At 49.8% G+C, this 20,448-nt stretch overlaps 1 protein-coding gene across 1 annotated transcript; it reads left to right on the top strand.

Moving 5' to 3' along the window:
• The first annotated feature begins 2,206 nt into the window (after positions 1–2,206).
• Positions 2,207–19,741, top strand: LOC128822978 (zinc finger protein 420-like). The gene is made up of 7 exons (XM_054004913.1): positions 2,207–2,363; positions 3,751–3,858; positions 4,888–4,989; positions 5,990–6,078; positions 6,774–6,900; positions 17,086–17,229; positions 17,556–19,741. Exons 4-7 carry the CDS (start codon positions 5,998–6,000, stop codon positions 19,646–19,648), a joined length of 2,445 nt encoding a protein of 814 aa, XP_053860888.1. The 5' UTR covers positions 2,207–2,363; positions 3,751–3,858; positions 4,888–4,989; positions 5,990–5,997; the 3' UTR covers positions 19,649–19,741.
• The last annotated feature ends 707 nt before the right edge of the window (positions 19,742–20,448 follow it).

Genomic DNA, 20,448 nt, shown 5'->3' with positions numbered 1-20,448 from the left:
ATATCACATTTCACAGCAGACTTTGTGCCCCATTGCCACCCTCACTTCTGTGCTGCTGCTGCTGCCTGCAGAGCTGGGTGGGCTTGTGACCCCCCACATAACTGGGGGCAGTAACATCCAGCCTGAGAACTCCTGGTCTACCCCCTAACCCCTCTGGCTTGATCCCTGGGGTCACGTGCTCTCCTGGAACTGCATCGGCCCCTCCTGAGGGGAGCCAGAGCCGGGGGGGTGTCAGTTAGGCCAGGAACATTGGGAGCCACAGATGTAGGGGAGCAGAGATGGGCTGAGGAGAGGCCACTTGTGCAAAGTCAGGGTGGCATGTTTGTAGAAATTTTGGTGGTGCCCAGAACCTGCCCCCACCCAAACTCTGCCCCCCACCAGCCCAAGGCTCTGGAAGGGAGTTTGGGGATGGGAGGGGTACAGAGGGATGGGGTGCAGGGGTGAGGACTGTGGGGTGTGGCTGTAGATGAGGGGTTTGGAGTGTGGGAGGGGCTCAGGATGAGAGTAAGCATGTGGGGGGTAAGGGCTCTGGCTGGGGCTGGGAATGGGAGGTTTGGGGTGTGGGAGGGGACCAAGGCTGGGGCAGAGGGTCAGGGTGCAGGGGGATGAGGGCTCTGGCTGGGACTGGGGATAAGGGGTTTGGGGTGCTGGAGGGGCTCAGGGCTCAGGCAGAGGGTCAGGGGGATGAGGGCTCTGGCTGGTACTGGCGATAAGGGGTTTGGGGTGCTGGAGGGGCTCGGGCAGAGGGTTGAGGGTGGGGTGGGGTGGTGAAAGCTCTGAGTGGGGGTATGGGCTCTGGGGTGGAGCAGGGCTGGGGATGAGTTTGGGGTGCAGGCAGGCTGCTCCGGGACAGGGGCCAGAGAGAAGGACTCCCCCCAGCCCTCTCCCTACCAGCAGCAGCAAGCTCTGGGGGAGGAGCCCCCCTTTCCCACCCCCTGAGCAGGACATTCACCCCCACCACTGTCACTGCATGTGCTCTTAGATCTCTCAGGTCCAGGAATCTCCCTCGCCTCAACCGTGGTGGGTGCTGGGGGGTGCTGCATGCGCCTCCTCCCCTGCTGTTTCCCCTGATTGTAGCCTCACTGGGGGTGAGGGATGGGGTTGCCTCCTTGCCCAGCATAGGGCAGGAGCGGTGACTGCGGGGGAGGGAGGCTGTGCTGCTGCAGGGTCCCATTGGAAAAGAGAAGGGTCTGAGGGGGAAGGGCAGGCTCAGAGTCAGTCTGCCCTGGCAGTGGATGTGGGGGGCACTAGGACCCTGCAGAAGCAGTTGGTGCCAGGAGGCGAGAGGACACTCCGGGAAGGCATGGGGGGGGGGGGGGGGGATACCCGGCCCCAAGTATTGCTGGAGCTGCCCCCTGGCTCTGAATATTGCCGGTGCCGTGGACATGGAACTCGCTGCCTATGTATCAGCTGCTGGGTGAGCGCTGCGCTGCCGCTTCTCCATTATGATCGGGGAGCCCAGGCAGAGCAGAGCAGAAGGGTCTGTGCCAGGGAGACCTTCATTAACCCCCTCCCCTGCCCTCCTGGGCCCTGCTCCCACTGGAGCCGCCCTGCTCTGCCCACCCAGCTTCCAGGTACCGGAGCGAGCCCCGGAGGCGGGGCCGGTGGCCCGGGGGCGTTGGACTCCTGCGGGGACAGCAGCTCCGAGCCCCCCGCGGGCGCTGCCCCAGGGAGCAGATCCCGGCGCTGCGAGATGCCGGGTCCCCCCCACGGACACTGGGGCAGAGTCACCGCCCGGCCCCGCCCCCGGGGCTCGCTCCGGTACCTGGAGGCTGCAGCACCGCAGCGGGGCGGGCAGAGCCCGGGGCGGCCCCAGCGGGAGCAGGGCGCGGGCCGGGCACGGGGGGGTTAATGGGTCTCCCCGGCACAGACCCTCCTGCTCCGCCCGGCCCCGCAGCGCCAGGGAGCAGCAGCGGGTGAGCGCTGCCTCTGCGCATGCCCAGAGCCGAGAGACACAAAACTCTTCTCCAGCTCCGGGGGAGGCTCCCAGGGCCCCGCACGAGCCGGGCAGAACCGCAGGGTCCCGTTCGTGTTCGCAGCCCAGCTCCTCCTCCCACCCCAAGCCAAACGTCACTTCCGCTCCCTGCAGAGTCAGGAACTACATCTCTCCGCCTGCTTCGGGGCGTCCTTCCGCCCTCTCCAGCCCAGGTGAGCTGAAATTGCGCATGCTCCGTGCGAGTCCACGTGGGGGCGGGAGAACAAAGCTGCTGCCTCCGTGTAACCCGGGGCTCCGAGCTGAGCAGCTGCTGCTCCCCGGGGTCCGTGCGGGGGGAGCCCGGCATTAACCCCTCCATGCCCGGCCGGGGGGGGGCTTTCTCCAGCTGGGACCCGCCCCCTGGGCAGCCCCGGGCCGGAGCCCCCCGGTGAGTGAGAGACCCCGGCCGGGGGGGGGGCGCTGGGGCCGGGCAGGAAAGTGACTCTCCGCCCCGGAGAACCTGGGAGAAGCCTCGGAGCTGCCTCGGCCCCAGTGGAGCTGCAGCAGGATCTGTCCCCGGCCCCGCAGTGGGGCGCGCTCAGAGACTGGGTCCCGATGGGGTGGGGGGCGGGAGAGAAGGTCAGTGGGACGCGGGGGAGGAGGGGTATTGAACTGTCTCTGTGCAGCCAGGAAATCCCCGGGGGGAGAAGTGGTGGGTGGGTGGGGTGGTTAATTGCATCTTGTCCCTGTTTGTGCCACTTGCCTCCCACCCCTTGATACAAATTTTCTCTAATTCTTCCCCTTTTCTCTTTCATCAGCTCACACGTGCCTATAAAATCCGGGGAGATCTCCCCCCCCCCCCCCCTTTCCCCTCAAATGATCACCTCTCTCGTCTCTCCTGATTTCCCCCTGGTCTCTCCATAATTCTGATTTTCCACCTTCAATTGCATACTTCGTAACACGTTTTCTCTGCAAATCTCAAATATTGATGTAAAATACCCTAAACATTTGCCCCACTTCTCTTTAGTTGTCTATTTCTAATTGAATATGCCCTGAGATTTTTGCCTGTCTCTCTAATTATAAAATACAAAGAAAATCTCAGATTTACACCTTTTCTCAGATTCTTGAACATAGATATAAAATGGTGCCCATTTCTTCTGTATTCATTTAACAAATATTGATGGGAAACACTCAGATTTTACCTCATATCAACAACTGATATAAAATCCCTCTGACTTTCCGCTTTCCTCTCTATTATTTGCAAAATTGATCCAAAATCTCTCAGATTTCCAGCCGTTCTCTTTTGTTTCTACGTTATTATCAAATGTTAATTAAAAATCCTTTCATGTTTGGGGCTGTTCCCCATGTTTCTCAATCCCAGCAACTTCTCCTTCCTTGGAGGGAACTAGTTGCCCTGAGTCGTTCTCCATCCTGGAGGTTGCAGGGGATTAAATTGCCCAGTGATTATCTTTCCCTTCTCCTTTGAGAATCATTTCTTCCCCCCTTTATCTCTGTTAAAATCTTTGCTGATAAAAGAGACCAGCCACATATTTAATACACATCAAAGCCAGAGGCCTCCCCCTGTTTGGGGATCAGTGGCCCCCACCTGGAAACAGGGGAGTTGGCTGGACCCTTTTCTTTTCTCCAGCTGGCACGGGATGAGGAGGTTCCTCTGAGTGCAGCGTGGGTCCAGAAGTATCCCAAACCGCATGACAAATGGTCTCCATGAGGGGTTGATTCCCGCAGTGCTAAGATGTAGCCACATCTGGGGTGGATCCATGGCCATTATTTGCTAGTGACAGGCCATGGACATTTCTTACCTTTTTGCCCTCCAGGCCTTCCATTCTCCTGTTCAAGAGGCATCCCCCAGTGCTCCCTCTGCCTATGTGACTGGCCAGCAGGGGGTGGTGATAACTTTCTATCCACTTCTCAGACACTGTGAGGTAACACTGTTGCTCTGGGGGCAAGGGATGTCTGTGTGGGGAGATTGCAGCAGAAGGGGCGTTATGGTAGGGGGAGGTGTTTGGGTGACTGGGCAGGGGGTACCCTAATCAAGTTGGTGGGTTCTGGAGGTTTGGGGGGGTGGTTCTGATGTGCCCAGCCCTGAGGCTATGGGTCCTGGAGGTGGGTGTCGCTGGGGGCCTCTTGGCTGCAGAACAGCGGGGGTGGGCGTCTCTTGGGGAGGCGGGACGGGGTTAGAGGGAGCCTGGTGCTGTGCCAGGGGCTGTGTCTGGGCTTCCCCCGCTGGCTCCTGTGATCGTTGCCATGTCCAGTGCACAGAGCTGGCGGGGGGTGGGGAGGCGGAGCTCTGGCACTAGGTCACGGAATGCCAGGGAAGCAGAGTGAGGGGTCCCGTTGGGCGGAGGAGGGGATCCCAGACAAACAGCATGGCAGATCCTGCTGGAGGGCGGGGTGGGGGGGTCCTACGCAGGCAGTGAGGGACTGAGTTCCCAGTGGGGGGTTCCCTTGTGGGGGTTCCTGGCTTCTAGGGGCTCTTGGTGGGGGGAACCCTTTGGGATTCCCAACCTCGCAGTCATGGTGTGGTGGGGATTCCCTGGCCGGTGGGGCTTTGAGGGGTATCTGGGGTCTCAGTCCCTGGGACGCAGCCCCCAGAATCCCTGGCCGATCTGGTGGGACCCTGGCTGGGGGGTGTCTGGGGCCCCTGGCTGTGGGCTCTGGCAACTGCTACTAACCATGATTCTTATTTCTGATCAACTTGTGCCAGAGTCTTGGCTCTAAGCACTGCCCAGCATTCCCCAGTCACATGCCCTGTCACTGTGATAACTTTCTATCCACTTATCAAACACTGTTAGTGTGAAATCACAGGTTTTCCTTTTCTTCTCTTTTGAAAACGTCAGGAACTTTTGGTTCCGTTTGGAAAACTTGTGCCCCCCCAGTCCTTGTTCTCGATCTCGAGGGGTAAGGGAGGTGGGAAGGGGGTTAGCACTGCCACACAATGGTCTCTTCCACAGCATTCTGGACTCGTTCTTTCTGAAATCTGGTTTCATTGAGACGAAGGTTAATCAAGAGTCACTGCGTGGAAAGAGGAGGAGTGACTCCAGATGGACAGTAAGGTAAATGAGATCAGCAATTCTCCCTGTGAGGAGGGGCTCTCATTAACTGCTCTCCCCAGAGAGCTAAAGGAGGGAACCTGCTCAAACGCTCTGTCCCTCTCTGCTCAGGATATTGGGGTTCAGCTTCCTGGGTCACACGCTGCAGCCTCCATTGTGATCTGGGAGACCAGGCTTAGCAGCTGCTGCTTCCCCAGCAGGGGTTCTGTGCTGGGAAGTGACCTTAATTAAAGCTGCTTCTCTGCCCTGCCCAGGTGATAACTTTCTCCAATTGGTACTAGCCCCATAGGGCAGCCCTGAGCCCTGTTAATACTAAATTCTGAGCCAAACATTCCAAGTAACTGAAAGAAAGGAAGGGAAAATGCTGGGGGTCTGGCCCTAAAATGACTCTAAACAAACAGACCCCCTTCATTTCTCATCCCACTAGCAATTACAGGAGCAAATCCAGCCATGGGAGAGCAAACTACCCAGGAATTGGACTTTCCTACCAGACGGACAGGGAGAGAGGACAGGGAAAAAGAGATAGGAGAGACTGAAAGGGGCTGTAGGAGAGAAGAGTTTTGAGAGAGATTTCCAGATCTCTAATCTTCCCAGACAGATGTATTACTGCACCCTGGATAGAGTCACTTTCCTGTGGAGAAAATGAGAATCAGAGGATAACCCAGTTCCTGACTCCATATCCCTCCTGCTGGGGTGTGGCTGCTATGGGGTCAGTGTCTGAGGGAATCCCCCACAGTGAATCCTTTCGTTCTCCTCTTTTCTAGCATTGGGTTCAAAGACTTTGTTATGGGATGGGGGGTGGGAGAAGAGAGTATAAAAATGTCTCTTTTGGCTTAGCCTGGCAGGAGGGGCCAGGTCTACATTGTATAAAGAGATCAAGCCTTTTCTCAGCATGGCAGACTCTAGGGTGTCTGTTTGCAGGGGAAAAGCCTGAGGGAATCATGCTTTAATTAATTTCACAGTCTGTTTTGAAACCTCCACAACTGCCTTCTCACCCTGCCAGGCTGCAGAATGATGTCCATGTTTCGCTCCAGTTCATCCCAGCCTCCCATGGGACAGGGGAGAGAAATGGCTGCAGAGGAGTCAGTCCAGGTAGGTGTTATCAGGGGGTTGCTGATGGCTTCCTGCAGGAGGGAGAGGGGCAGCAAATACACCGGAGATGGGAAGGTTTTCACAGTCTGGTTTGGAAGTTTGAGTGGGGCAGGAAATGCTGTCCTCCTCCATTTCTCCACCCTGTGCATCTGACAAACCTGCTGGGAGTTGTTTAATAAGTGGCCTAGATTCTATGAACAGACGCATAAGCTTTGGTGGTGGAAATGACCTGATTTGTTGAACAGAAAATAACGCAGCTACATGGGGGTAAATAAAATGACAAGACTCGTAGTACTGACGGTTGATCTGACTAACCAGTGGCTGATGTGAGATATGAAGGGGGCACCCACCAGTCTGGCTTAGGCGAGATTCCCCTCCCTTCATATCCAGCTCTTCAGAATGGGGCGGGTGTTGGGCTTCCTAACAGGGAGCTCTTCCTGGACCCTGCTAGTGGCTCCATCTCCTTTATCAGTCTGTGGCTAGTAGGTGTGTGATTGATCTGCTGGGAGAACAGAGGGGCTCTCTCTTAGGTTCCCTCACCCTGGTGTTTCCTGGATGCTCTGAGCAGGGTGGGAGTGGGACTCTGTTGACTGCAATCCACCCAGGGCTTCCCTTTGATGGGTTCCTCTCCCCCACAAATAGTGGGACTGGGAGTGGGGCAGCAGGTACTGAGTGTTGGACTCTTGGTCTTCCAGGGGCCGGTAACCTTCGAGGAGGTGGCTGTGTATTTCACCAGGGAAGAATGGGCTCTGCTGGACCCCACTCAGAGAGCCCTCTACTGGGATGTCATGCAGGAGAACTATGAGAACGTGACCTTGCTGGGTAAGGATTCCCATCCCCTCGGTTCTTGGAAGGGGAAAAGAAGAGATAAGGTTCTAGCCAGCCCCACAATGCCACCTCTACTCTGCCCAGTTTCAGCATCACCCCAATATGCCAGTGACACACACACTACCAGAGACCCTCCCCTGCTGCAGAACACTTTGGGAACAGAGCACAGGAGCAGTATCACGCAGTGTCAAATATCTCCTGTTTGCTCAAGTAAAACTGAGCGTTAGGTGCAGCATAATCAACAGAAGCTTCCTACCCCTGACCTCTCAAACCCTGAGCCTTCTCCACCCAAACCTGAATGTGCTTGGGGTGTAACGAGCAGGCTGCTGGAGTCAGAGCTGCTGGTCTAGGCTTGCGTATCACACAGACGCTCTGTGTGTCCTTGAATGCTGGCTGGGGGCATCCAGAGATGGAAGCTCAGTGGCGGTTTTAGCGTTAGTGGGGCCCTGTGCTCGGCTTCATTTTTGGGGCTCCTCCTTGGGACCCAGGCAAGAAGAAGAACATTCTCTCATCCTCCCCCACCCTGACTTTTCATTCTTTTTTTTCTTCCTCCTCCTCCTATAAGTAATAGGAAGTAAATGAAAATAAAGTGAGGTACCTTGATTGTTCTTGTAGTCCAACTGATTTTTCCACAGACCAGTTGAAAATCGCTGAGGGTCTCAGTGCACCACTTAATGATCTTTCCAAATATTGTTTGTACTGTTAGCTAACTATTGTAAAGCGCTTTGGATAAAAGCCCTTTATAAAAAAAAAATGTAAAAAACATTGGGGTGCGTGGACTGGCCAGGATTTAGGGGGTGTGAGGGGGCTGGGGGTGCAGGGTCTAGGAGGGAATTCGGGTGCAGGAGCAGGCTGGAGGTTGGTGTCCAGGGTCTGTCCAGGAGCTAGGATGTGGGAGGGGGCTCAGGGCTGGGGCAGGGGGTTGGGGTGTGGAGCGCTTACCTGGGGCAGCTCCCGTTTCATGCGAGGAATGTAGGTGGAGTTGTGGGAGGGAAGGAGGCTGTGTGTAGGGGGTGCAGGAGTCAGGACTGGGTGTGTGTGAGGGGGAGGGGTTATGGGTGGTTGCAGGAATCAGGGAGGGCAGGGTACTGGGGTGTGTTTGAGAGGGGTGAAGGAATAAGGGCTGGGGGGTGAGGGGTGCAGGAGTCAGACGGGTGGGGTGTGTGGCGGCAGGAGGTATGGGGGGGTTGCGGGAATCAGGGAGGGCAGGGGACTGGGGTGTGTGTGAGAGGAGTTAAGGAGTCATGGCTGGGGGGTGTGAGGGGGTACAGGAGGCCAGGGTGTTCAAGGTGGAGGGTCAGGGCTGGGAGTGCAGGGTCTGGGAGGGAGTTAGGGTGCAGGAGCAGGTTGGAGATTGGGGTGCAGGGTCTGGCCACGTTTTAGGATGCAGGAGGGGGCTCAGGGTTGGGGCAGGAGGTTGGGGTGTGGAGTACTTACCTGGGTCAGCTCCCATTTGGTGCAAGAGGTGCAGATGGCAATGTGGGAGGGGGTGCAGTAGTTCCCATTTGGTGTTCAGGGTTGGGGTGAGGAGGGGGGGGGTCAGGTCCAGAAATCAGGGCATGGGGTGCGAGGGCTGGGTATGTGTGGGGAGAGCAGGGGGCTGGCTGGGTGTGTGTGTGGGGGGGGTGCAGGAGTCCAGTCTGAGGACTGGGGGTGTGGGCTGTGGTCGTGGGGGTGCTCCCAGCACCCTACCCTGAGTGGATCACAACAGGGGTGGAGGTGAGGGGGGTTATGTCATAGGGGAGTCCTTAGTAAAGCAGTGAGCAAGCGACCAGGGAGCTTTGCGACCAGGGCTGCTAACAGGGAGTTTCGTGAGGGAGTTTAGAAGGGGAGTAGGAAGGGGGCAAGGTACTCTTGCCATTCTTTAAAACATTTAAGCTATAATACAAACATCTTGATTTAAACAAAACCCCTATTGTTAACCTAGGTAGCTGTAAGAGAGAATGCAGGCAGAAGCCCAGCAGTAGAGTGGGGGCTATCCTGTTTATTGCACTCAATGTAGCATGTATGATTACCTGCCCTGTGGGCGGGTGGCGTATATGTGCGTTCGGTGGAAGGAGCTCCTGGCCCTCAGAGACAGCGTGGAGCCTTTGGAGGCCAGGGTGGTGGAACTGGAGACGCTAAGGCAGGCAGAGAAGTACGTTGATGAGTCTTTCCGGGACACTGTAGATTTCTCCCACTTCCGGTCAGACAGCCCTTGCGCTGTTGAGGAGGATGAAAGGCCCAGGGAAGCAGAGCAAGCAACGGGAGCAGAGGGAAACCTTCCCATAGTTGGGACCCTCTTTCCAGATGGTGTTGGGGTAACCGCTTGCTCTGAGGTTACCTCGCCGTGGGGAGGAAACTCTAGTCATTAAGAAAAGGCAGCTGTTAGTAATGGGAGATTTGATCATTAGAAACAAGGATAGCTGGGTTTGTGAAGACCGGGAGAACCATATGGTGACTTGCCTTCCTGGTGCAAAGATTGCGGATCTCTCGAGGCATCTAGACAGACTTATGTGTAGTGCTGGGGAGGAGCCGGTGGATGTGGTACATGTAGGCACCAATGACATAAGGAAGGATAGGTGAGACGTCCTGGAGGCCAAATTTAGGTTGCTAGGAAAGAGACTGAAATCCAGGACCTCTATGGTGGCATTCTCAGAAATGCTTCCAGTTCCACATGCAGGGCCAGGTACGCAGGCAGAGCTTCAGAGTCTCAATGAGTGGATGAGATGATGGTGTAGAGAGGAGGGGTTTAGATTTATTAGGAACTGGGGAAACTTTGGGGATGGGGGGGAGCCTATACGGGAGTGATGGGCTGCTCCTAAACCAAAGTGGAACCAGACTGCTGGCACTTAACATTAAAAAGGTTGCAGAGCAGTTTTTAAACTAATAGATGGGAGAAAGCCGATGGCTGTAGAGGAGCAGGTGGATTGGACAGAGACTTCTCTTAGAGGAGAGTCTAGTGATAGAGATTTTATAGTTTTAGTCAGGAAGAGAGGCTGGAAGAGGATAAAGTAGGGGCCAGATCAGAGGATAAACATTCACATAAAAAAGAATCTGACACATCAGAAAAGGGCAGACAAATAAACAGTGATAAGGTTTTAAAGTGCTTGTACACAAATGCTAGAAGTCTAAATAATAAGATGTGTGAATTAGAGTGCCTCGTGTTAAAAGAGGATATTGACATAATAGGCATCACAGAAACCTGGTGGAGTGAGGATAGTCAATAGGACACAATCATTCCAGGGTACAAAATATATTGGAAGGACAGAGCAGGTCATACTTTTTTGGGGGGCGGAGGGGGAATGGCACTGTATATTAAAGAAAATGTAGACTCAAATGATGTAAAAATCTTAAATGAAACTGCATGTTCCATAGACTCTCTATGGATAGTAATTCCATAAGAATACAACAATAGGGATCTATTATCGACCACCTGTCAAAGACAGTGATCGTGACAATGAAATGCTAAGGGAGTTTAGAGAGGCTATCAAAATAAAGAGCTCCATAATAGTGGGGGATTTCAATTATCCCCATATTGACATGTCACCTCAGGACAAAATGCAGAGACAAAATTTGTTGATACTTTAAATGACTGCTTCTTGGAGCAGCTGGTACAAGAACCCGCAAGGGGAGAAGCAACTCTCGATTTAGTCCTAAGTGGAGCGCAGGAGCTGGTCCAAGAGGTAACTATAACAGGATGGCTTGGAAATAGTAACCATAATATAACAACATTTAAAATCCCTGTGGTGGGAAGAACACCTCAACAGCTCAACACTGTGGCATTTAATTTCAGAAAGGGGAACTATGCAAAAATGAGGGGGTTAGTTAAACAGAAATTCAAAGGTACAATGACTAGAGTGAAATCCCTGCAAGCTGCATGGACACTTTTCAAAAACACAATATTAGAGGCCCAACTTCAATGTATACCCCAAATTAAAAAAACACAGCAAAAGAACTAAAAAAGAGCCACTGTGGCTTGGCTTAACCATGTAAAAGAAGCAGTGAGAGATTAAAAGGCATCTTTTTAAAAGTGGAAGTCAAATCCTAGTGAGGTATATAGAAGGGAGCATAAGCACTGCCAAATTAAGTGTAAAAATGTAATAAGAAAAGCCAAAAAGGAGTTTGAGGAACAGCTAGCCAAAAATTCAGAAGGTAACCACAAAACGTTTAAGTACATCAGAAGCAGGAAGCCTGCTAAACAACCAGTGGGGCCCCTGAACGATCGAGATACAAAAGGAATGCTTAAAGACGATGAAGTCATTGCAGAGAAACTAAATGCATTCTTTGCTTCAGTCTTCACGGATGAGGATGTTAGGGAGATTCCCAAACCTTTTATGGGTGACAAATCTGAGGAACTGGCACAAATTGAAGTGTCACTAGAGGAAGTTTTGGAACTAATTGATAAACTTAACTGTAACAAATCATCGGAACCAGATGGTATTTACCCAAGAGTTCTGAAAGAACTCAAATGTGAAATTGGGGAACTATTAGCTATGGTTTGTAACCTGTCCTTTAAATCAGCTTCTGTACCCAATGACTGGAAGATGCTAATGTAACACCAATATTTAAAAAGGGCTCTAGAGGCGATGCTGGCAATTACAGACCAGGAAGTCCAACGTCTGTACTCTTGGGGCAAATTAGTTGAAACAATAGTAAAGAATAAAATTGTTAAGCACATAGTAGAACAAAAATTGTTGGGCAAAAGTCAACATGGTTTCTGTAAAGGGAAATCATGTCTTACTAATCTATTAGAGTTCTTTGAAGGTGTCAACAAACACGTGGACAATGGGGATCCAATGGACGCAGTGTCCAGAAAGCCTTTGACAAGGTCCCTCACCAAAGTCTCTTACATAAATTAAGCTGTCATAGGATAAAAGGGAAGATCTTTTCATGGATTGAGAACTAGTTAAGACAGAGAACAAAGGGTAGTAATAAATGGTAAATTTTCAGAATGGAGAGGAGTAACTAGTGGTGTTCCCCAAGGGTCAGTCCTAGGATCAGTCCTATTCAACTTATTCATAAATGATCTGGAGAAAGGGGTAAACAGTGAGATGGCAAAGTTTGCAGATAATACTAAACTGCTCAAGATAGTTAAGACCAAACCAGACTGTGAAGAACTTCAAAAAGATCTCACAAAACTAAGTGAATGGGCAACAAAATGGCCAATGAAATTTAATGTGGATAAATATAAAGTAATGCACATTGGAAAAAATAACCCTAACTATATGTACAATATTATGGGGGGAAATTTAGCTACAACTAATCGGGGGAAAAAGATCTTGGAGTCATTGTGGATAGTTCTCTGAAGACATCCACGCAGTGTGCAGCAGAGGTCAAAAAAGCAAACAGGATGTTAGGAATTATTTAAAAAGGGATAGACAATAATACAGAGAATATCTTATTGCCCTTATATAAATCAATGCAAACAACTAATTTAGACCCCTTCATTTTATATGTATATTTGGGATTCTGTTTTCCAATGGGCTGCAGTATGTGCTATCCTGACATTTAGTACTGCTGAGATCCTGCGTTCAGTAATATCCCTGCCCTTCCTGTTCCCTTTCTCCACTGAACCCCACCAGCCCATGCTTACTGTTTCCAGCTTCCCCAGGACTCACTCTCTGTCACTGGACCTGTCTGTCAGCAAGAAGCAGTGCCAGGGAGACTTGCCCTCTCTCTGGAGACTTCGATTTCTGGAAAAACAACAAGGAGTCTGGTGGCACCTTAAAGACTAACAGATTTATTTGGGCATCAGCTTTCATGGGTAAAAACCTCACTTCTTCAGATGCAGAGAGTGAAAGTTACAGATGCAGGCATTATATACTGACATATGGAGTGCAGGGACTTTCTTCACAAGTGGAGAACCAGTGTTGACAGGGCCAATTCAATCAGGGTGGATGTAGTCCACTCCCAATAATAGATGAGGAGGTGTCAATTCCAGGAGTGGAAAAGCTGCTTCTGTAATGAGCCAGCCAGTCCCTATTCAAGCCCAGATTAATGGTGTTAAATTCGATTTCTGGAACATGGATTTAGTTTCTTGGTGTTTTAAAGCCTCTTTGAAATTTAATGTCACAGACACTCACCACAGTGCAATCTGGACTGTTGAACAGCTGTGTCCCCTCAGTTCCCCAGGCTGGGGTGCCTTTTACATTGCTTTACTGCGAGAGCAGCCACTCCTGGGCAGTTAACACACAGTCTTCAGCATGTAACTCGCTCTCAGCTTCACAGTTTTGAGTGCTGCTAGTCAGCGACTCACGAATTGCAGTACACCACAGGAGAACTGCAGAAAATTCTCTGGTCCCAGACTTTCCATCAGAAATGTGCATCTTGCCCTGTCCAGAACACTACTGAACAATGCAAGCTCATATGAAGTTTATTTCATCAGTGGAAAATGATATGTTCCAGCCTTGTTATCCCAAATGGAGTTTCCAATACACTTTAATCCAAACATACTGAAGGGGAGGGGAGAGATCTCCCTTTTGTAACACCTAGCCAGCCAGTTTGCTGTAAAATCCCTGTTGGTGTGAGTTCTCTGCTTGCTTTACCAGTAAAGGATTAACAAGCTGTGACGAACTGGGACTGTTCTTACTGTGGTCTGTGAATGCTGACAGGGGAGTGTGGCTAGGATAGTCTGCATTGGGGGATGGGAGACTGCCCGAAGGAGAATACCTGAGCATGTAACATGAGAACCCAGGAAGGGGTTGGAGGCCAGGTGATACCTTGGCCCGGGAAACTGAACAAAGGCTGTGGGAGGGGTTGCTGAAGGCAGAGTTTTGGAAGCTGGCTGGTGAGATGGCTGGGAGGCAGAGATGGCTCTGACCTCCCAAGGGGGGCTGGGATGCCCTGGGACCCCAAGATGGACCTAACTGAGGGGGGTCCTGTTGTCTGTGCCTGCAAGGTCTGTCTAGGACTGTATTCCTGTCATCTAAATAAACCTTTTGCTTTACTGGCTGGCTGAGAGTCATTGTGAATTGCAGGAAGCCGGGGGTGCAGGGCCCTGAGTTCCCCCACACTCCGTGACAACAGCCCACAGGTAAAAGAAAAGGAGTGGGCACCTGACCAAAAGAGCCAATGGAAAGGCTAGAACTTTTTTAAATGGGAAAGTAACTTTCCCTTTGTCTGTTGTTCTCCTTAGAAGGAGACATGGAGTAGCAATGCTGTGCATGGCTTGAACCAGGTATGAAAATTCATCTTCCCTACCTAGAATAAATTATTTGAATAGGGAATGTTTAGACAGACACAATCAGGTTTATTTTTTATTTTGGCTTTTGGATTTCCTCTGTGCTATCCTAGATGCTTTTGTTTGCTTGTAAGCTTTAAGCTGAACCCCCAAGAAAGCTATTTGGGGTGCTTACAAAAGTTAATTTTCTTTTAAGAGCTAACAAAAGCCTAAGTTCCAGATGTATTCCTTTCCTTTTTAATTTTAGTAAAATTTACCTCTTTTAAGAATGGGATTGGATTTTTGGTGTCCTAAGAGGTTTTTGCATGTTGTTTGATTATCTGGTAGCCACAGCTAATTTCCTTTGTTTTCTTTCTCCGCTCTTTTCTGGAGGGGAGATGAAAGGGCTTGAGGGTGCCCCAAAGGGGTTTTTTTGCATTTGGGTCGTGGCAACATTTACCAAGCCAAGGTCAGAGAAAAGCTGAAACCTTGGAGGTTTACTACAAGCCTAGAGTGGCACAAATTAATTTTAGAATCCTTGCGGGCCCCCACTTTCTGCACTTAGGGCTGAATCCCCACTGTATCACTCTGACACATACTATGTACAAAATTGATCATTATTTTGTAGAAGAGTGAACATAGGGGTACAGACTTGCACAGTGTCTGTGTTTTCCCAACATATATGTGGGTATTTCAGTCCCTCACAAGCAAGGTGTTTGGCATCTTCAAAGACCAGGGGAGCCTATCCTGGGAATTCACTGGTTTATTAAGTGACACTGTATGGAATTGAGAGACACTTTATATTATTATTATTTTATTATGAATACCAATATGATAAAATTGCAATGAATTCTGCTAGTGTGACAATGCGGTTCTGGCGGAACCCAACTGAGAATGCCAACTCAGGACAAATTGCTCAAACAGGGCAGTTACAGCCCAAGGCTGGGTTTTTTCCACCTCTAAGGCAAACCAAACCAGCCAGACTAAGAGGACTTCGGTCTCACCCCACTGGCTAACCGCAAGTCTCACAAGCAATCTCTTTAGACACTCCAGTTTCCCAGTATTACCACCAGTGCCACTCGTTATGGGGACAGATGGTTATGAAAATGAATACCCCAGTAAAAGAAAAAGGTTCTCCTGATCCCAAAGGACCGAGCCCCAGACCCAGGTCAATATACAAATCAGATCTTACCCACAAATCACGCTGTTGCCAATCCCTTAGAATCTAAAATCTAAAGGTTTATTCATAAAAGGAAAAAGATAGAGATGAGAGTTAGAATTGGTTAAATGGAATCAATTACATACAGTTCTTGGTTCAGACTTGCAGCAGCGATAGAATAAACTGCAGATTCAAATCAAGTCTCTAGAATACATCCCCCGCCCTTTGTTCAAAGCTTCAGCTTGTAGCAAAGTTCCTCCAGAGGTATGAAGCAGGATTGAAGACCAGATGGAAATGAGGCATCAGCCTTATATAGTCTTTTCCAGGTGTAAGAACACCTCTTTGTTCTTACTGTGGAAAATTACAGCAAAATGGAGTCTGGAGTCACATGGGCAAGTTCCTGCATACTTTGCTGAGTCTCAAGGCATATTTGTCTTCTCTCAATGGGTCCATTGTATAGCTGATGGTCCTTAATGGGCCATCAAGCAGGCTAGGCAGAGCTAACACCAGTTTGTCTGGGATGTCACCCAGCAGCATAGCATAAGTTTGAAATACAGACAGTATAGAGCCAATATTCATAACTTCAACTACAAAATTGATACACACATATAGACAGCATAATCATAACCAGTAAACCATAACCTTGTCTTAGACACCCCATTTGACCCCCTTTATGCAAGATTTGCGTGCCACTACAGGACCTTGGTTGCAACAATGATCTATATGGTCCCAGATTATATCAATAACGTCAGAGCTAGATGTGCCATGTAAGGTGTCAATGAAAATATTATGATTTTCCAAGTATGATAATTTTGTTTCTATCTTTGTACCACCTTTGTATTGTGAGTTATAGATATGTAGGGTATATCTGTATTTCCAGACTTGTGCAGTGTTTCTGGGTGACATCCCCAGACATATTGGCATCAGCGCTGCCTAGCCTGTTCGATGGCCCATCCAGGGTCATCAGCTGTACAATGAGCCCCTGGAAAGAACTAAGGGGATACACCTATTGAGTCAGCAAGACATGCAGGGGTATGCCTGTGTACTGAGAACTCCAAGGCTTTTCCATGCCATGTGCTGTGAAGCTTGTGTTTGGGACAAAGGAAGTAGAAGCCACACGGCAAAAGGAATATAAAGGGCAGTTGCATCATCTCCATTTTGTCTTCAATCCCTCTTCCTACCTCTGGATCAACTTCTCTACAAACTGAAGCCTTGAACAAAGAACTGAATAATGTGGATGTGTTCCAGACAGGCTTTCAAGCCAGGAAATTATCAATACTGCTAAGAACCAGATATGTAGATTTCTGAATGTATCTGACTGCTTTCCCATTGAACAACTCCCTTTTTCTTTCTTTCTTTCTTATATAATAAACCTTTTGGATGCTTTCTTGCTTTCTGTCTTATAAACCTTTAGTTTAGATTCTAAAGGATTGGCTGGCATCATAGTATTTTGGGTAAGATCCAAACCTATAGTGACCTGGTAATGTGGCTGACTCTGAGGTCAGAAGAACACTGTGTTTATATGAGCAGAGTTTTTAAATAACCTCTCACTGTACTGGACCTAGGTGCTGATTGGGAGTCAGAGAAGTGCAATGCAATAAAGGGGGCTGTGATTTCTTTTTTCAGTTTCTCGATAACCAGCGTGGGGGATCAGAAGCACAGTTTGTGAGTGGTCGGTGAATTTAACTTCAGTGTTAACCACCAGTTTGGGGAGCATCTGCTCTGCCCTTTTCAGCCTACCCTGATATTGGCATTTTCAGTGAGGACTGCCCCAGGCACACCAGGTCACACTAAGTACTGAAGTTAAATTAATAGTGTTTTTTTATGACACAGTCGTATGAAATCAACTCAACTCCTTTGTTTTCTTTCATCTGAGCAGGGTTTCTGGTTTCCAAATCTGATGTGATCTCCCAGCTGGAACAAGGGGAAGAGCCATGGGTTCCAGACCTCCAGGGTTCAGAGGAAAGAGAGATCCTGAGAGCTCCCTGCACAGATGAGGAAACATTAAACCAACTCAGAATCTGTAAGTGCCTGAAAGAAACATCTGGGATGTCCTACAAAGCCTTTGGGACTTCTCTCAGTTCATTATTGTCCCTAGCGGGATTGTATCCTCAGGGTAAATATAGCTCATGGCTTCCTGTAGATCCTAGCAGACACCAGGAAGCTTCCTCCCTTCCCCCTGTGAAGTTGAATGGGATGCGAAAGCCAAAATGATCCCCTCCTCTCTCCTATTTAGGGGAAGAATTTGGAAGAGTTCATTTCCTGTTTTTATTTAACCTCTCTCCAGCACTTGTTTTGGTTTGGCCTTCCCCTTTCCATCCCTGTTTGAGGTTTCTGTCTCTATCACAGCAGGTGATGCAATGGTATATGAGAAAGAGGAGCAGAATTCTCAGCAGGAAAATGTTGAGCAAGTGGATAAACACAGAGCATTGTCTCAAAGATCAAAAAGGAATGTGTCCAGGAGTTATGAGAAGGCAAAATCCTGTGAGATACAGCACAGACCAGAAAGAGAGCAAGGACACCAGCCAGGGGAGAAAATGGGTAAATTTATTTCCTGTTGGGGAACTCAGAAGAGTGTCAAGGAAACCACAACACAGCAGGAAATCCTCATGGGAAAGAGGAAAAATACATGCAGCGAGTGTGGAAAATGCTTCACTCAAAGATCATCCCTTTCTGTACATCAGGGAATCCACACAGGGGAGAGGCCCTATGAATGCCGTGAGTGTGGGAAAAACTTCACTGAAAGATCAGGCCTTTCTAAACATCAGAGAATCCACACAGGGGAGAGGCCCTATGAATGCTGTGAGTGTGGGAAAAGCTTCACTCACAGCTCAGCCCTTTCTAAACATCAGAGAATCCACACAGGGGAGAAGCCCTTTGAATGCCGTGAGTGTGGGAAAACCTTCACTCAAAGATCAGCCCTTTCTAACCATCAGAGAATCCACACAGGGGAGAAGCCCTATGAATGCCGTGAGTGTGGGAAAAACTTCATTAGCAGCTCAGCCCTTTCTAGCCATCAGAGAATGCACACAGGGGAGAAGCCCTATGAATGCCGTGAGTGTGGGAAAACCTTCACTGAAAGATCAGGCCTTTCTAAACATCAGAGAATCCACACAGGGGAGAAGCCCTATGAATGCCGTGAGTGTGGGAAAAACTTCACTCAAAGATCAGGCCTTTCTAACCATCAGAGAATCCACACAGGGGAGAGGCCCTACGAATGCCGTGAGTGTGGGAAAAACTTCATTAGCAGCTCAGCCCTTTCTAGCCATCAGAGAATGCACACAGGGGAGAAGCCCTATGAATGCCGTGAGTGTGGGAAAACCTTCACTGAAAGATCAGGCCTTTCTAAACATCAGAGAATCCACACAGGGGAGAGGCCCTACGAATGCCATGAGTGTGGGAAAAACTTCATTACCAGCTCAGCCCTTTCTGCACATCAGAGAATCCACACAGGGGAGAGGCCCTATGAATGCTGTGAGTGTGGGAAAAGCTTCACTCACAGCTCAGCCCTTTCTAAACATCAGAGAATCCACACAGGGGAGAAGCCCTTTGAATGCCGTGAGTGTGGGAAAACCTTCACTCAAAGATCAGCCCTTTCTAACCATCAGAGAATCCACACAGGGGAGAAGCCCTATGAATGCCGTGAGTGTGGGAAAAACTTCATTAGCAGCTCAGCCCTTTCTAGCCATCAGAGAATGCACACAGGGGAGAAGCCCTATGAATGCCGTGAGTGTGGGAAAACCTTCACTCAAAGATCAGGCCTTTCTAAACATCAGAGAATCCACACAGGGGAGAGGCCCTACGAATGCCATGAGTGTGGGAAAACCTTCATTACCAGCTCAGCCCTTTCTGCACATCAGAGAATCCACACAGGGGAGAGGCCCTATGAATGCTGTGAGTGTGGGAAAAGCTTCATTCACAGCTCAGCCCTTTCTAAACATCAGAGAATCCACACAGGGGAGAGGCCCTATGGATGCCGTGGGTGTGGGAAAAGCTTCACTCACAGCTCTCACCTTACTGGGCATCAGAGAATCCACACAGGAGAGAGGCCCTATGTATGCAGTGAATGTGGGAAAACCTTCAATCACAGCTCACACCTTATTGGGCATCGGAGAATGCACACAGGGGAGAAGCCCTATGAATGCCGTGAGTGTGGGAAAACCTTCACTCAAAGATCAGGCCTTTCTAAACATCAGAGAATCCACACAGGGGAGAGGCCCTACAAATGCCATGAGTGTGGGAAAAACTTCATTACCAGCTCAGCCCTTTCTTACCATCAGAGAATCCACACAGGGGAGAAGCCCTATGAATGCAGTGAGTGTGGGAAAACCTTCATTAGCAGCTCAGGCCTTTCTAAACATCAGAGAATCCACACAGGGGAGAGGCCTGAGGAACCACCTGATCAGCATCTTGTACAGCAGACAGGAGAAGATCAAGAATGAGCTCTCAAAACTGGAGACTCTCACACAAATCCAACCTTCCACACAAACTTCCACATGGCTGGACTTGACAAAAATGAGACAAGCCATTTACAATGCACACTTCATTTCTCTACAGAGGAAAAAGTAAGACAGTAAACTATCTAAACTCCTACCTGCCACAGGGGGCTACAACAATGGCACCCTCAACTCACCTAACAATATTGTTAGTCCATCCAACCACACACTTAGCCCGTCAGAAGAGTCTGTCCTATCTCGGGGACTCTTTCTGTCCCACCATCCCCACAAACATGATACAGTTTTGCGGTGAACTGGAAGCCTACTTTCATCGTCTCTTGACTCAAGGAATATTTTCAATGCACCACTGAACAGAGCACTAGCCCACAGGAACCCTCCTACCAACACTACAAGAACAAGAACTCTGCGTGGACTCCTCCTGAGGGTCGAAATGACAGACTGGACCTCTACATAGAGTGCTTCCGCAGATGTGCACAGGCTGAAATTGTGAACAAACAACATCGCTTCCCCCAGAACCTCAGCCATACAGAACGCAATGCCATCCACAGCCTCAGAAACAACTCTGACATTATAATCAAGGGGGCTGACAAAGGAGGTGCTGTAGTCATAATGAACAGGTCAGATTATGAGCAGGAGGCTGCGAGGCAACTCTCCAAGATGGCATTCGACAGGCCACTATCCTCTGATCCCACTGAGGAATACTAAAAGAAACTACACCATCTGCTCAAAAAACTCCCGGCTACAGTATGGGAACAAATCTACATGGGGACATCCCCAGAGCCCCG

Source organism: Malaclemys terrapin, chromosome 15, assembly GCF_027887155.1.
Source record: "Malaclemys terrapin pileata isolate rMalTer1 chromosome 15, rMalTer1.hap1, whole genome shotgun sequence".
Taxonomy (NCBI): domain Eukaryota; kingdom Metazoa; phylum Chordata; order Testudines; family Emydidae; genus Malaclemys; species Malaclemys terrapin.
Note: the sequence above shows the minus strand (reverse complement) of the source record. Positions and strands in the feature narration are given on the sequence as shown.